Raw genomic sequence first — 16,248 nt, 5'->3', positions numbered from 1 at the left:
GATGGTCCCCAAATCATAAAACCCGGCATCAAACCATCTAGAAGGTTCACAAAACCGGGATGCAGAGACAATGAATAGATTAAAATGAGTTGTCCCATGTTCACTCGTATCGATTGGGTCTTTGTGAAACAATGCCTTTTTGATGCAGTAAGCGTCAAATAGGGTTTTTCCTACATCAGGGGAGTAGCGTCAACTTTTCTTTTGAGGGGTAAACCAAGCTTTATTCATCAAAGACCACATGGTGATTCCTTGCATTCTCCAAATATTCAAACTCTAGTATGAAATGTTCAACATTAAACATTAAAATTAACTAGATAATTAAACTGTAATACGATAGAACATCACAGTCCTCCTCCTCACTTCTACACTAGACCATCACGGGGAACCTGCCTTCGTACACGCAAGGTACCCGTAGAAGTCGTCGTCGTCTGAGTCGATGTCATCCCAATCTTCCCTCTGAAGTTGGTCGAACAACTCATTGACCTCGGCGTTGATCTTGTGAGCATGCTCCTTGTCCCCCTTCTTTCCAAGCTCCTTGTGCTTCAAAGCGTAAAATGAAAGCTCTGTCTCCATGAGGTCCGTATTGGTAAAGGTTTCACCATTAACGCTCGCCGTTTCAGTAATAGGAAGAGGACAATTCCTATGACTAGGACGACAAGCGTTGATGATGAAAAGTGCTTATACAAATAGTGTATGTCTTTCAAATAATATTTATATACTTCTAAGAGATGCATATACTTCCTCTGTAAACTAAAGTAGTTGCAACAAATTCTTCTTGGGGCTGGCCCATGCCCGGGAGCGCTTTGCCCTACTGGCAACTCGACGAGCAGATAGGCAGACCCAAGAACAATGCTCGTGTTCCTCGTTATCTTACGTGCTTGGAAGAAAAATCGGCTGCCCGAAAGCAAAAACTAGCTGCTCCAGCTGCTGCTACCAGCCCCAGTTTTCTCTTTTTTTTCTATTCATCAAATTTAAAATATTATTGAAAATAAATCGGCTATTAGATTTTAGCAGATTTTAAAAATATATTATCCAAAAATATTCATAAAATTGTTATTAATTTTTAAAAAAGTTTAAAATATTTTTAAAAATCAGGAACTTTTAAATATATTCTTAGTTATGTAAAATATTCATTATTTTTTAGAAAATCATGAAAAATACTAAACTTTAAAAATATATAACTTATAAATAAAGTAAAAGGTAGTATTTCTTTTGAAAAAATGAATAGAAGTTGAGACCCAGATGGCTTTGTTTTTCGTTCTGAAGGAACAAATGAGTTCTCTCTGTCTCAGTTTTTTTCTTCTTTGATGAAGAAACAGAGTAGGAGCTCTGTTCCCATCCCATAGCTGTGAAAAGTGCGGCTAGAGGTAATGAAGCTCTGGGTTCAGTGTTTTGTGTTTCAAAAAGTATGCTGGAAATCATGGCTGGTGGCAGTGAGGTTGGGGGTAGGCTGTAGACATGCTCTTGCATAAAGCTTAGGTTCAATCAAAACTTTGTTGAGTTTGGAAGTTTGAAAAGTCGGTCCGCCACGAAATTTCAAAAACTCGGTCGCCACTGAATGCACGAGTCCATTTTCAATTGGCACGGAGTGCACGCTCACATGCTCACCTAGTTTTGAGATTCAGCGTTTCACTCTTCAGCTTGGTACGATAAAACTCGCTTGCTTCCTGATGGGCGAAAAGCTTTCTCCTGGCAAACAATCCCAACACACAAACACAGTCAACAGACATTTCAACCACATATGTAGTTTACTGATCCTAGAGGGGACAGAGATAGCACTTTCAGTACTTAACATCCAGACATGTTGTTCTTCATTTGGACAGTCCTTAACCTTTGATGTACAAGATCCTAACAAGGGGATGCATATTTATGAACTATAATGGTTTTCGACATTAAGGCACACACCCTCATTTCATTCCATGAAATGTACTGTATAACACAAGGTTTAACATGCAGACTTCAGGTGGCCAATCCAACGATAACCACGAAAAACTCCTCTTACAGTAGCATGCTCCCCAGATGCGAGACGGAGCCAAGTCTCGCAATTGGCGAGACATAGCTACAATGCCAAGGTCATCTTAAGACAACCAAACAGCATAACTCAAACACTAGAATCATTAGCTCAAAACATTATACAGTAGCACACTAAACATAATCTTGTCACAGACGACGCATTAAAAACAATGACTGTTGCATTTAACTGACCAAGGCTACATATCTTGAACCGAAAAACTGACGGTCAACACGACATAACAGGAGACCTATACCAGCATCAACAAATGGTGATAACCACTTCAATAGAATCCTTCTCCTACGACCAAAAAGACACTACAGGTAACAGGTTAACAGAACAAACAACATCCTTCTTCTGACCATACATATTTACAAACACACATCTTTTTCGGCGCGGCCTAAGGCTGACCGAGGTGGCCCTAACATGCTTTGCTTTGCTGTATTTACCGGGTATATCATCTATCCAGCACCCAGCTGATTTATTATTATTCTTCTTGTCACTATCGAAGCAAGAGCAAGGCGGTCACAACCCCAGCAGCATCTCCTGATCTGGATACAATGTCTGCAAGGCGCATGCCAAAAAAGAAATCAATGCCTTGTTATACAAAATCATGCAATTTTGTCTGGGATAGCACTTTCTTGAGCTGAAAAAAAAACTAACTTCATAACAATCTCCCAAACCTTTCTCCGTATAAAGGGAGTGCAATTTAGGAAAGAGATACTATCAAGAATAGACAGCACAATGAGATAAAGTGATGAAGGGATCAGAACATAGCAGAATTACCAATGTTTTTTTTTTTTTGCCTATGGCCCTCTTAAGGCTTGGATAGAAATAAATGAAAGCGCTGCACTTTTGCATCATATTTTTTGGAGGTCGGCGACTTGTCGGCCACATTTCCACCGGGTGAAAGCCTCCTCTTTCTCAACCGAAACAAGAAATCTTCGGTGTCAAGGACATAGGAGACCTGCATATATGGCATTGTAAGATATACTATAATATCCAGGGAGAACTGAAAGCATGGAATTCCGAATTAAATAAAGATGCAGTACCTTAGAGGTCTTGCAGGATATCTTGCATTCAAGACCATTAGCAACTTTGATACCATCCATGGCCTTCAACGAATCTGAAGGCTCGCCGTCATTTGAATGTTTCCGCTTGTTCCTGGAAGAACATCGTGAGATAATGGATTAGAACAGGAGAAACGTAATCAGGAGCTTCAATCTAGTTGTGGGGCGTAGAGGTCGGGGATACCTTCCAAGGAAGACACCTTCAGGCAGCATCGTGCCTGACGAATTTGACAGATACTCGCTGAAAAGATAAGAGGCAAAATTTGGCTCAATGGATACCGCAGTCACCTCAGGCTTCTCATGACCATATTCCATCAGCTGAATAGACACCCTCATTGGACTTGAGCACTGTAATTTGGGAGAAAATTAAATTTATCATTCCAGGACAATTAATTACCAAATTTGCAGTGCAAGCAAACCAGTTCATTTGCAACAGAAACTGAACAGCTTTTTCTTTATCTATAGTTAACCATGGTACTATGCAGAGTAGAATGAGGCTTACACATTCGAATCGATACATGCTCTCATCATGGAGCAGGACACGGGCGTTTTCATGATAGACCAGATCAAAGAACCTCCCAGGGGATCTTGACTTCTCATACATATAAAGCTGGAGAAGCTTGCTGTCCATTTCATCTGTCGCTATAGCTTGAAGCTGATGCCAGGGAAGAACAAGAATGAATGTTGCAGCAGCCAACCCAGAGCGAAATAATAAAAACAGGGGACGGCTCACTCAACTTACCTGCTTCACAACTTTGTATATCAGTTTATCCAAAGTAAAGAGAACGTATGACTGGGTCCCAATAATAGCACGGCAGTCATCCTCAAATTTGGTATTATCAGAAGTGCCATCAAGCAAGTTGTAGAGTGCCTTTATGAACCTTCATTAAAATGACAGACCAATTACGGTCATATAGATGGACAGGGTATGGTATAAGCAACTGGACAATTCGAAAAAAGCAATATTACCTTGCATATAGGTCAGGGGGGTTTGTATCCTTGGAGGTTCTCCATTTCTTTTCAGCACTCGAAGAGTTTGTCTTTGCTGAAAGCAGTCGTTCGTACAGCATCTGCAATTGATAAGTTAGTTTAGCAAAGGAGAGCACACGCAAACACATAGGGTCAACAACACTTCTTGCAAAGCTCACCTGGTGCAGCCTGAACAAGATGTAAAATGAATCATTCCCATAAAATACATGTGACGATCTATCTTCCCGACCATGTAAAGATGTGGGAACATGCTTGGCCAGTGGTTTAGCCGAGTACAGAAAGCGTTCGGATGAAGGCAATGATATTCCGAGTAATGACATTCCTCCTTCAACGTCGTGGGTCTCAGTTGTCCCCTCTGCCTCACCCTCACTTTCTGCCTTCGGATCCTGATCATGATCCATATCTTCTTCCTCATCGTGATCTTCGGGAGAACCGTGCTCGCCATCACCAGATTCACTTCCTGATGCATCTTCACCGGCCTCAGAAGCATTCTCACTGTCCTCGGTAGACCTTTGAGTGCTTTCCTCATCATCAGCATCGTTCTCGCCGGCTGCCTCAGCATGAGGCTCCACTTGACCAGGTCTAACCTTGAATGTTCTGCTTGTAGAACCTTCCTTTGTTTTAGATGCGCCATCTTCGAAAGGCACAAAATTGTCCTCTTCAAAATCTCCATTAGGCGATAATTCACCTTCTTCTCGTTCAACTTTCGATGTATTGTGGGACGCAGCAGCTTCATTAAATAGGCGCCCTTTGTTACCCTCGCTGGTAGCCCCACCATTTAAAGATGATCCTGACTTGCCAGTCTCTCCACCCTATTGACAAAGAAACATATGAGCATGGTGTTGAATGAATCTATGGGTAAAAAAGATTAATCTGCACTTTGCCTTTGATGAACGGATACAACTCAACACAAGCACAAACATTCCAAGCATCGCTATTAACAGAGCAGAAGACAGATAAAATGGGCGGGCAAAAAAAGGCAGCAAAAGACACCAACAAAAAGGAAAAAAAGGAAGATAGACAAGAATGGGAAAACAACCCTTATAAAAAGAAAAAGAAAAAGCATGCCAGCCCTGGCATGAGCAGCCATACGACCTCCAGCACACGAACTGGCGGTAATACTTCATTGGAAGTCCTGGCGTAGTTAACAAAGGTGGGAAGTAAATTGAGCTCACAAGACGTTATATACCTCAGTAGATGGTAATACTTCATGGCCAGCCCTGGCACCGGCAGCCATACTAACTCCAGCATGTGAACTTTTAGATGCATTCACTCCTGGCAGGCAAGACAAATCATTAGAACTGGCAAAAATAGACCTAATCAAGTTACAAATTATAACAAATAAGAAAGTATCCAACTATCAGAAATGCAAACCTGGCGTGGTTTCAGAGTTTCCCTTCATATGGCTATGTTGTCCTGCTGATCTCTCGGTAGGCATGTTCTGGGTGCTTACTGCAGATACTTCATTTAGTGCAGCATTTGATGCTTCCTCATCTCTACGAGCAGTTCGATCTGCATCATGGGAACCATTTTGGGAGTCTGCTGCAACTCCTTTCGCTAACCTAGACAATCTAGCCACAGCTGATGGTGCTTGCTCCTGTTGCATGCTTTCATCACCATGGCCTTGCTGGGCAGCAACTCCATCAGGAGAAGCATTGCTTTCCCCCACATTTGCAATACCAGATTTTGTGATGCCATTCTTGGGTTTAGTTAGATCTGCATCCACGGCGCCGTGGGATCGAGACGGAATGCCCAAAATAGGCTCCAGAAAAGTTGTCCAAATCCTCATCACTTTGTCCAGTTGGTCCGAGCCACAGACTTCTCCACACGAGTACTTCACGATCTTATAAAGATCGTCGTGGATATTTGCATCTACATACTCAAATGACATGTTGGGAACTATAGGCCGCCTATTTCCAGCAGCAATAGCAATGAGGACATCGTCTTCCTTTCTTTTCTTCTCATTAATTTCTTTAATCTCGGTCAATAGAGCTGCACAGGCAACAAAACAGAATCAAGAAAAATTAGGCAACCAGGCAAGGCTGGAACCATAAGAAAAATTTGCATGTATATATAAAAGGTTTACATACATTTTGTGCTGAGATTCTTCGAGTCTTGCTGCTTGAAATAGAAACTGCGATGATCAAGTGACTTGTGGTAATTTTTGGCATAAATGTCAGCCCAAACCTTGTTGAAATCTGATCGACACCTTGACCATTCCTCCTGCTTTTGTTTTAGCCTAGATAAGATAACTGGCAGCGCAACACTAGCATTTCTTCGAAGAACGTCCATCACATCCAGACCATGGTCACCATATAACCGTTCAATGCACCTTAGATTCAAAGCTGCAAGGCAGTGGTTAATAAGCCAAAACAACTAGTCAAGCTCCATTCAGTTCAAGTATCACCAAACAGTATCAACATATGCTGAACACAAGTGTACTTACGAGTTAAGTGCTCATCGATGCGTATTGGGCTTTCTGGTTTTACTGAGTTATCTTGCATTTTTTCTATCAACTCCTCGACGCGCTTAGTTGCTGCATTAACTGACTCCAACAGCATATCCAACTCGAACCTGGAAACATTCAGATCAATTTGTAGCCAGCATCAATAGATGATCCAACAAACAGAGCAGTTTACATGGGATAATACATACCTGTCATCTTCGCATCTAAATAAACTTTCTTCATACTGATTCTTGCGCATGTGCTTAAACGAATAGTCTTCACTCCCTGATGTCACTGACACCCAGTGATCATTAAGAACCGTGGCACCAAGATCAGTCTTGTTGCCTGCCGGAGGCATTGGGTACTGAAAACAGGATTAAACCAAATGTTAGTTAGATGAAACAAAAAATGAAAACAAATGTTATATGAAACACAGCATGAAAAAGAACAGCGGAAGCAACACTATCTTACATTTTTAGGTAGAAGCCGGTAACTTGGAGTGCATCGCTGACAATTTGAGAGATCAAGCTCTGATATTGGTTTGCATAGATACTTCTCTTTGACAATCGAGGGTTTCTGGCTAGGACCTTCCTTTGGATGCAGCCTTTCCCGTTCCTTTTCTCTTTCCTTGTCCCGGTCTCTGTTCCTATCCTCCCTCTCATGCTCCTTATCCCTTTCTTTATCCTCTGTTTTAATTAGCCTTCCAGGTTGCTCTTCAATCCAGATAATTAGTGTTAACAAGAAAATTCAAAATGATTTAGAAAAAGGGATACAACGTTTGAAGCAAATAGCACATACTTTTACTGAAGACTCCAGCCAGAAATCCATCTGCAGAGTGGGAAAAAAACAGACAGAATTAAATGAAATTCAGAAGCAGTGATGTAAATCCTGCAAGATGGTCATCAATATACACTAATTAGGTATGCAATTTACCTATATTTTCACAATGTTCCAAGAATTCATTAAATCCATCCATAAGATCTGGGTAGTGTTGTAGTATATCGCTCACCTGTAAAATCAGTGAGGACATGCATGAGTCACTTATAACTAATTAAGACCAAACAGATAAGGGAAAGATCCTTGAGCATACTTAGTGAAGCAACTGAAGCTTAAATATTGAATAAAAGCATAAGTCCAACAGAAACCCACCAAGTTCTTCAGTTCACTTCTCGTAATAATTTCCTGGCTGTAGATGTGAAGGCATTTCAAGAACTCCTGGTAAGCATCATATTCCAGCTTCTCCTTGACTTTTTCGCAGAAATGGAACTCCTGTGTGTATCCACCTAATGTTGCAAGGAAAATTTGTGGATGTAAGTAATATGCAAGTGGAAAGCACACAAAAGTTTTCTCCAGGTATAAAAACGATACTGACTGTATTCAGCCATTGTTTCTGAGTATCTAACATAGACACCAGAAGACTACACTGAAACAGAGTTATACAACAGGCTTATTCAACAAATGGTGTATCTGTAAGGGCACACATTTTAAGGTCATGCAGCATTGCACTTTAGCGATCATATGAACAGTGATGTAAAGCAACAAACTGCCATACTGGCCAGAAATATTATCTACTTACTAATTCAGAGAAACTTACTCTTTAACGCGTCCTTGTTATCATACGATGAGGCAGAGGCACTATTAATTCCATGAATCTCAGGGTGGCCTCCTTGGTGTGCCTCAGCACCTGCAAGGTTTGCGCTTGGAAAAGGTTTGCGCTTACGCTGGCCAACATCCACCTCTTTGCTGTCTTGTTCAACATCCTTCTCATCTCTATCATAATCTCTTCTATCTCTTTCTGCCTTGCGTTCCTTGTTCTTCTCCCGTTGTCTTTGGCGATCATGGTCCACGTCAGGACGATCGACACTGGCGTCACGGTCGGTATGAGACGGAAAAGCCCTAGGCTGAGGAATGAGACATAAGATGACAGATCAGGCAACTTTATACAATAATTACCTCATGGTTGCAATATCAATGCAGAAAACATGTCTAATGTGATAAAACATATGATTAGTATCGTGTTGACCTCAGCTCAGCCCGATCACATCAACGGAAAACATTAAAATTACTTGGATTCCAATATTTAGTTAACAGACATAGAACTGGCTGATGAATACACCAAATATCATGCAAATTTAAGAAGAATTTGTTAAGCATCTAAGCATTTTCACCTATATGAAAGCCGTGTGTGCACGACGTGAATTGTATTTCACTCATTAGAAAATGGAAAGCAAGAACAGCCATACCCCAAAATTCTAGGAAATATTATAATTAAGATACATATCAGGCGCCTTTCGTCGCTATTTTCTGCCAGCTATTTAGCCAGTCACTAATGAAGCTTACAAAACAACCCTCATGTGATTTATACCTTTTCAATGTGACCCCTACTAGCAGGGGGCATTAGAGCTTCCCGCTTAACTAAGCCGCCTCTTGGAGCGGCCCCTGCTTGCGGAGACACCGAGGTATCAGGCAAGAAGTGCTGGAATTCTTCGAGCAAGTCTTTGTGGTCGCTGAACAGCACAGCAACCTGCCAAAAAAAACGTGTTAAACTCTAGACTGTAATGAAAGAAGAGTAATGAGTTAAAATGAAATACACCAAAAAGGAAATGAAATGGGCACCTCATGGTAAACATCTTGGATGGACTTGTTATCCTTGCGGTACATGTTGAGGATGTCCAGGAACGACTTGTAGACATGCTCGTCGCGCTGGAACCGACTCTGTTGTACAAGGGGAGGCCGTCACGTGACGGATCGGTGCATACATACATCGCAGCTTCACATGATGACGGTTGAGCCTATGTGTTTTATACCTTAATCTTGTTCACGAAGTTGATAGCCTCCGCGAAATCCACAGGCTTCTTCTCATCCTGCTGCAGCCTGATTGCAAAGCCCTTGGGCAAGAAGGTGTTGAATCCCAGGATCAGCTCGGGGTACCCGTTGAAGAGGGTCTTCACGCGGATAATCACCCCGTTGGTGTCGATCCTGCGGCCGAAAATCAGAGCATTTCAGACAACTAGAAACATCGGTATGCCGACCCAGGGGGGGGGGGGGGGGGGGGGGGGGGAATTATTATGTTAAACATAAGTATGGATCCGGCTGGGAAAAGGGAGCAGCAGACCACCTCTCGCTCTTGAAGTCGCGCATGACCTCGAGGAACTCCTCGTACTTGGCGCGGTTGTCCTGGAACTTGTCCTTGACGGCCTTGAGGTAGACGAGGGCGTCGTTGGTCGTCAGCTTCTGGCCTGCGGCGGCGGCCGCGGCAGCAGTGGCGGCCCCAGACCCGCCGGAGGGCTGCGTCGGCAGGGCGGCCACGGCCTGGGGCGGCGGCGCCGGCACCAGGGCCGACCCCGACCCCGCCGGAGGCATGGGCTGCGGCGGCGACCTGCACGAGAGAGGCCAAACCGTCAGATCGCCGGGTCAGAACCGTGCGGAGACTCCGCCGTCCCCCCAAAACACCATTTTTGGGCGGCGCGGGGTTGGAATTGGGACGAAGGAGCGCGAATTCGGGACCGAAACCAGAACCAGCCCCGAATTCGTCCCCGTCGGCGAGGATTATTTCGGTTTCGCCCCGCCGGCGACCCCGTCAAGCACGAAACCCACCTCCCTATTTCCGCGAAAAAAGCTCGAAACCGTAGTGGATAAGAGGAACAGGGGAAAGAAAAAACCGAACCCCCTCGGACCCGACGGCCGGGGAGGCGAGTCGGCGGGCGAGCGGTGGTACTCACGGATCGGATCGAGCGACGGCGGCGCTGCTGGTGGTGATGCGCTTGCTGGGCTGCGACCCGGCGGCGGCGAGCGCGTCCTCCCTGGAGCGCTTCATCAGGCCACCATGCACCGAGCGGCTCCTACTCCTCTCCTTGACCGAAGCAAACCACCGGCGATTCCTCCCGAACGCGGCCGCCCTGAACACCGGATCTGCCCGCTGCCGCGAGCACAAGAAGTTCCCCGGAGGCGCACGCGGCACGAGAGACGGCGAGCGCAAAGGCAATCGCTTGGAGGGTGGGGGAAGGAGAGGGGCGAGGCAGCGGGGTGAGATGGAAGACAAGAGGAGCGAAGCGAGACGAGGCCGGGGGACGAACAAGGACGCCTTAAGAACGGCGTAAACCTACCGGGCGCGCGCGGGGGCCGTCGGATCGGGGATAAGGCCCGCGCGGACGGCCCCGATCGGCCCAGGGGACGGTGACCTCACCGGAGGGCTCGCCTCTGCTTCCTTTGCGTCGTGTGGGTAACGCACGCCACGCACGGCACACGGGCTACGTGCTCTGGTGTGGGTGGGGTGGTTTTTTGGATTTGGATTTCGAATTCGGGTGAATTTTCATGCCTCGGCCGGCTCATCCAAAAGTCCGCACACATGCCTTCTTCGGTTGTGCCGAGGAGGGTCGATAATGGCGGGACGAGTTTAATGTTATTACGGTTGTGGTATCGTAACCGAAATGAAGCATCGGGCGCGCGCGGCGCCGGCGCCCCTCGGATGGGGCAAGTGAGGGTGAGGGTAAGAGATTAAAAAGGACTAAACTCAAGATAAGCAAGGTAGATTAAAAAGGATTAGGAAACAAACCAAATAAAATTGAGCGAAATATCTAAACTAAATCGGGCTCCCGGTCGACCAGTCGCAAACTTGGAGCACATGTTGCGCTCTCTTTGCGTGCCTGCGCTGTAAACGACATTGCAATACACAACCCCAAGCCCTGATCGACCCAAAAGCATGACCCGATCCCTATTCGACGCTTCAGAGCATCTTCAACATACCCTTTAAAACACACAAAACTGTAAAATAACTGCCGGATTACAGTTTTAGACGGTAAAAACGATCTGAATAGAATCCATAAACGACTCCAACCCGTAAACTTTTTTAAGGGACGCCTAACCCGTGAAAATAAGGATTTTGAAGGCAGCCCGAGGGTGCCCTCTATACGCCAAAGACCGTTGACGGGAATCTAACTGCCATAGTAACCTTCATGAATCGCACCCCGTCCACCCGTCCCCGGCCGTTGCACCCACCGGCCGTCCGCCCGACGGAGGAGCTAGCTAGGTTCGCCGAATCGATCGATTCAGCTAGCTAGCTCCTTGATTGATTCGTGCTAACTCCTTGATTGATTCGGCTTCGTGCGCTGTATTTGATCGTCGGCGGCTTCGTATTTGGTCGCTTTGAGCTAGCTGGACGACGGCTTTGTATTTGGCCGCTTCGTGGGTTGTCCGCTCGTTTCGGAGGAGCGAGCTAATTGATCGTGGACACGAGCGAAAGAAAGAAGAAGACGTGGGAAAAATACATATGAATATTCGGTTTTACAGTTTAAGTTCAAGGGTTTTTTGGCCAGAATATATTTTGAAAAAATATACATGAATATTCGTGTTTTTTGGCCAGAATCGATGAACTTGTTTTAAACACGAGATTTTTTTGTCAAAATCTGTTAACATTTTTAGAATTCGTGATTTTTTTTCAAAGCCCATGAATTTGTTTGCCAAAATCTATGAACTTTTTAAACAGGAGATTTGTTGTCAAAATCGATGAACTTTTCTTTCAAAATTGTGAACTTTTGTAGAATTCGTGTTTTGTTTTCAAAATCGATGAACTTTTGTCAAATTGCTGAACGTTGTTTGCCAAAACCAATGAACTTTTTTCGAAATCCATGAATCTTTTTCAAAATTCCCAACCTTTTTTGAATTTGCAAACTTTCTTTTGAATCCATTGTAAACTTTTATAAGACATTATACGTCACCAAACAGGAAGTAGTTTCGATCTTCTGGAAACGTTTGTCTGCACAGTTGACGAGCCATTTGTGCCAGTCTGATCCATCCTATGGCCGCAACAGCAGCTAGAGAGAGTTCAACCGCGAGACGCAGTATCATCACACACATATATGCAGATAAAAATAATAAGCAAGCCAAGTTCGACCCAGCATTGGAGAGCATAACTGGGTGTTGCAAAGACCTGACCTGCAGGTCTGTGACCAAATTTCTTTCTTCCCAGTGCCTACCTGATACTGTGTAGCACAATAAACCCTGAATTTCCTCCCATCCCATCCAATGATGATGTTCTTTGCTTGTTCTAACTATATATACACCAGCCACACACACACACACGACCATGTGTCAATTAATTACATTATTGGTTGACGGGATTGATAAACCTAGCGGCCAGCCGAGGAGCAACATGCCCTGCAACTCTAGTGGCCGAATGGAATCGGACTCGAATCACGCAGCCCTCATCTTCTCGCCGAGCGTCTGCTGGACGAGCCACAGCACCGGGTTCCCCAGCGCCGGGATCAGGCTCATTGCGACCAGCGGGACGGCGGCGCACGCGAAAACCCACGGCCAGAGGTTGCTGTTCGCCGCGGCGTGCTTCGTGGGCATCGGGGGCCTGAACTTCTCGAGCCCTTCGTGCAGGTCCGGGTGGTCGCGGAACAGCAGCTGCAGCTGCACAGCAAAACATGTGTGCATCGTTCAGTCGGTGATTTCAGAGATTGGTTCAAAAAGGGGGTACAATGGCACTCGTAGTTTCATACTGTTTGGTAGGCCTCCAGCTGGGACAGCTCCGTCCTGCCCAGGATGTCGAACAGCGACAGGTACAGCATGTAGTTGCGAGCCTGAAACAGAAGACACTTGATCAAGGTTTTCGATTGCGGATTTCGCTTCGCTTGTATGTTGGAAGAGAATATAAACAGAGTACGTAGCAGTGTTAGATGGAGGGTATAAGGTTCCTTTTGTTAAGAGGAAGAATAAACAGTATGAGATTCTGATGCAGACAAGAGGTTTGATCCAGAGAGACCCAGAGTGTATTGACCGTAAGTTGGCTAACAATAGTCTGGTTCTTTTATTTTCAAAACGGGTCTAGAATCACCAAAAGAGCTTGTACTAACACTATCCTTATGACAGTACCAGAAGTTTGTGACTGCACTAACCCATGGCCTTGCATCCTTAACTCCCCCCTCCCTCCCATTATTTGCTGTATATTCTAGCTCTACGCAACTCACCTGGAAACAGTTAAGCAAAAGCAGAGAGTTCTACACTTCTACTAGTCCGAACCAGTGTTACATGGAGGGTATCTGGTTCCTTTTGTTAATAGAATATAAACGGTATGAGATTCTGATGCAGATAAGATGTTTGGTTCGGACAGACCCAGAGAATACTGACCGTAAGTTCACTAAGTTGGCTAAGAATGGTCTAGTTCTTCCCTAAATTTTTTACGAAGAATAGTCTGCTTCTTTTTCTTTTCAAAACTGTCTAGAATCACCAAAAGGGTGTGTAATAATATTCCTGATGACAGTGCCAAAGGTTTGTGACTGAACTAACCCATGACCTGGCGTTCTTTATGCCCACCCTCCCAGTTTTTGCTGTATATTCTAGACCTATAGAACTCACCTGAAAACAGTTGAGCAACAGAAGAGAGTTCTGCACTTCTACTACTTGCTAAGTGTGGTCTGTTCATACTTGATAACTATACGAACTGAGGCATCCATCAGGGTCTCACAAGGGGGAGTTGTTCCAAGCATAAACAATATTTAACATACATCAAGAAATGAAACGAGGTGAAGTAGTGATGCAAGATTCACACTATAACCAGAAGGATATAAATCATGTAACAGCAGAAATAAATAAATAAATAAATAAAGTGTTGGAACACAGGAACTCACCTTCACTTTCTTGACAAATCTGAGGGACTCTTCAAAGGTCAGCGGCTCCGATTTAGATGTCACAGCCCCAAAGAACAGCGTCGTTCTCGACTCTGCCGGAAACGCCTCATCTGCTCCAGGCATAGTAGCTCCGTTGCCTCTGTGATCCATAAGAAACACCAATTACCATGACTGCAGACACACACTTAGTACTACATAACAAGCAGTCTCAACTCTCAACTCTGAACTAGAGCCAACAAGTAGTGTATAGCTAGGCCCTGAACTGCATATATATATATACAACCAACAGGAAAAAGGCAAAACAACGTCAACCACAAGAAACACTGTCGATTGTTCGGCCATCATTGTTCAAGTGAGTGATCACCAAAACCCACCAGATAGACTAGTGTAGGATTCCAGTAAGTACATGCCAACCGAAACGGCCACCAGACTAGTGTAGAATTTCAGTACGTGCCAACTGACAGGGGCACCAGACTGATTAGGATAAGCACCAACAGCATACGCTTGTTTTTTTCTTCCTTCATTGCGTACAGAGCACTCTGTCTGTCTAGTCTAGGATGAATTATTTTTTTTGAACAGTTCACCTTCAGTTTTACCATGGATCGTCTGATTTGGGGATGAACCAATGGACTGAAAACTATACTCCAGCAGCCAAGAAAATATAGGTAAGTTTTGAGAGGGGGCAAACTATATTCTTCCTAATAGCGGACAGTGATTCCGCAAGTGACAGATTGATATCCAGCAGGAAACTCACAGGAACTAAATGAAAAACAGAGATGAGAGAGGACGAATTGCACCGATGAATGTTGAGGATCTCCGCATGCCGACGCCGCCACGGCCTCATCATACTGCCTCGGAACGAGGCGGCCCCGGGGAAGGGAGGGGAGGAAGCTGGGTGGGCAGGATTGGGGCACGAAAACGAGTGGATGGATTAAAATTAAGTAAACAGACCGCGGGCGCGGCCGAGGGGACCAATTCGATTCGAATGCGCGCGGCGGCCGGAAGAAGGGCGAGCTCCGGCCACGGCAAGAAAAGGATATGGATCGAGCCTCTGCGGATGAAATGGTACCGGTGTTGTGGGAGGGGAGGAGCGAGGGTCGCACGCACCTCTCGCCGGGCGGGCCGACTGGAGGCGGGATCGGGGTCCGGGGCCTCCTCCGGCCTGGGCTCCGTCTGCTCGCCGCCGCCGCCGCCGCAAGACGCAAGCTTGGAATATTCGGGCGGGGGGCGGTGGGGGGAGGGGAAAGGGAGGAGAGGAAGCGGTGGGGGATCCCGTCGTCGGCCCGGCGCACATGGGTAAAGCGTTGGTGTGACGTTGACACGTGGGTCCAGGCGTGGCGCACCGACGGGGTGGCCCGCGTGTCAGTGAGAGCGATGGAAGGTTTCTGATGATTGCTTATCCGATGGGGTCAACGAGGAAGTGGGAACAGGTCAGGTGGGCCTGCTACGACGATGGGTGGTTATCTGGGCTCCTGAAAGCATCGTGCCTCAAGCGACAAATAGCCCAGGCGCCTGTTGCCATTTGTTTCCTGTCAGGCCCGTCTTGCGGGGCGCGCCTGGGCTCCTGAAGTGGGAAGCATTCGGAAAAATGCTGAATGTGTAAGAAAAAAAAATTGTCGATCATATATTAAAAAAATAAATATAATTTTTTTATCGTGTACATAAGATGCGATCGAGCATTTTTAAAAACAATGTTGAACAAGTTTTTAAAAAATGGAAATCGACCGTTTGGGAAATGTTGAATGCGCATAGCAAAAATGTTGACCATGTATTAAAAAATGATGAATTCTTTTGACCATGTACAGAAGATTTTTAATCAAGCATTTGGAAAAAAAATATTGAACAGGTATTTGAAAAATGTTATTGAACGTTTATAAAAAAATGTTGACCATTTGTTAAAAAAACTGATGATTTTTTTGACCGTGTATATAAATATGTTAATCCATTATTTAAAAAATGTTGAACAGGTGTTTCAAAAATGTTAACCAAGCATTTCAAAATGTTGAATGTGTAAAGAAAAAATAATATTGAATGTGTTTTAAAAAACGGTTGGTATTTTTATTTGAAAAATGTTAATCAATCATTTAAAAAATGTATAGA

General features: G+C 44.9%; 2 protein-coding genes across 5 annotated transcripts; both read right to left on the bottom strand.

The window, feature by feature from the left end:
- Positions 1-2,097: 2,097 nt before the first annotated feature.
- Positions 2,098-10,571, bottom strand: LOC123059752 (paired amphipathic helix protein Sin3-like 3). The gene is made up of 23 exons (XM_044482242.1): positions 10,240-10,571; positions 9,636-9,896; positions 9,325-9,496; positions 9,134-9,232; positions 8,883-9,041; positions 8,112-8,418; positions 7,667-7,800; positions 7,451-7,526; positions 7,316-7,345; positions 6,989-7,230; positions 6,727-6,881; positions 6,518-6,645; positions 6,162-6,416; positions 5,446-6,063; positions 5,261-5,346; positions 4,230-4,883; positions 4,051-4,151; positions 3,824-3,962; positions 3,584-3,736; positions 3,266-3,429; positions 3,064-3,175; positions 2,798-2,978; positions 2,098-2,575 (listed from the first exon to the last, which is right to left on the bottom strand). Exons 1-22 carry the CDS (start codon positions 10,332-10,334, stop codon positions 2,829-2,831), a joined length of 4,290 nt encoding a protein of 1,429 aa, XP_044338177.1. The 5' UTR covers positions 10,335-10,571; the 3' UTR covers positions 2,098-2,575; positions 2,798-2,828.
- Positions 10,572-12,374: 1,803 nt separating this feature from the next.
- LOC123059751 (uncharacterized) lies at positions 12,375-15,457 on the bottom strand. Of its 4 annotated transcripts, none has more exons than XM_044482238.1 (5): positions 15,256-15,457; positions 14,946-15,039; positions 14,149-14,287; positions 13,021-13,101; positions 12,375-12,931 (listed from the first exon to the last, which is right to left on the bottom strand). In XM_044482238.1, the coding sequence occupies exons 1-5, from the start codon at positions 15,440-15,442 to the stop codon at positions 12,710-12,712; spliced, it is 723 nt and encodes a 240-aa protein (XP_044338173.1). In that variant the 5' UTR covers positions 15,443-15,457; the 3' UTR covers positions 12,375-12,709. The 4 variants fall into 4 exon arrangements, with proteins under 4 accessions (XP_044338173.1, XP_044338174.1, XP_044338175.1 ...); XM_044482239.1 differs by having other exon boundaries at positions 15,218-15,391; XM_044482240.1 differs by lacking the exon at positions 14,946-15,039 and having other exon boundaries at positions 15,256-15,419.
- Between the last annotated feature and the right edge of the window lie 791 nt (positions 15,458-16,248).

This window comes from Triticum aestivum, chromosome 3A (assembly GCF_018294505.1).
Source record: "Triticum aestivum cultivar Chinese Spring chromosome 3A, IWGSC CS RefSeq v2.1, whole genome shotgun sequence".
Lineage (NCBI taxonomy): Eukaryota > Viridiplantae > Streptophyta > Magnoliopsida > Poales > Poaceae > Triticum > Triticum aestivum.
This window is presented reverse-complemented; position numbering and strand designations above follow the sequence as displayed.

What these genes read in the sequence shown, in the direction of transcription:
- LOC123059752 (XM_044482242.1), bottom strand. Translation starts at nt 10,334, where the DNA reads ATGAAGCGCTCCAGGGAGGACGCGCTCGCCGCCGCCGGGTCGCAGCCC. An exon ending in ACTTCGTGAACAAGATTAAG is followed by an intron (nt 9,233 to 9,324) that starts GTATAAAACACA and finishes CTTGTACAACAG; the next exon opens with AGTCGGTTCCAGCGCGACGA. An exon ending in TATCCTGCAAGACCTCTAAG is followed by an intron (nt 2,979 to 3,063) that starts GTACTGCATCTT and finishes CCATATATGCAG; the next exon opens with GTCTCCTATGTCCTTGACAC.
- LOC123059751 (XM_044482238.1), bottom strand. Translation starts at nt 15,442, where the DNA reads ATGTGCGCCGGGCCGACGACGGGATCCCCCACCGCTTCCTCTCCTCCC. An exon ending in GTCGGCCCGCCCGGCGAGAG is followed by an intron (nt 15,040 to 15,255) that starts GTGCGTGCGACC and finishes CTGCCCACCCAG; the next exon opens with CTTCCTCCCCTCCCTTCCCC. An exon ending in AGCTGGAGGCCTACCAAACA is followed by an intron (nt 12,932 to 13,020) that starts GTATGAAACTAC and finishes TTTGCTGTGCAG; the next exon opens with CTGCAGCTGCTGTTCCGCGA.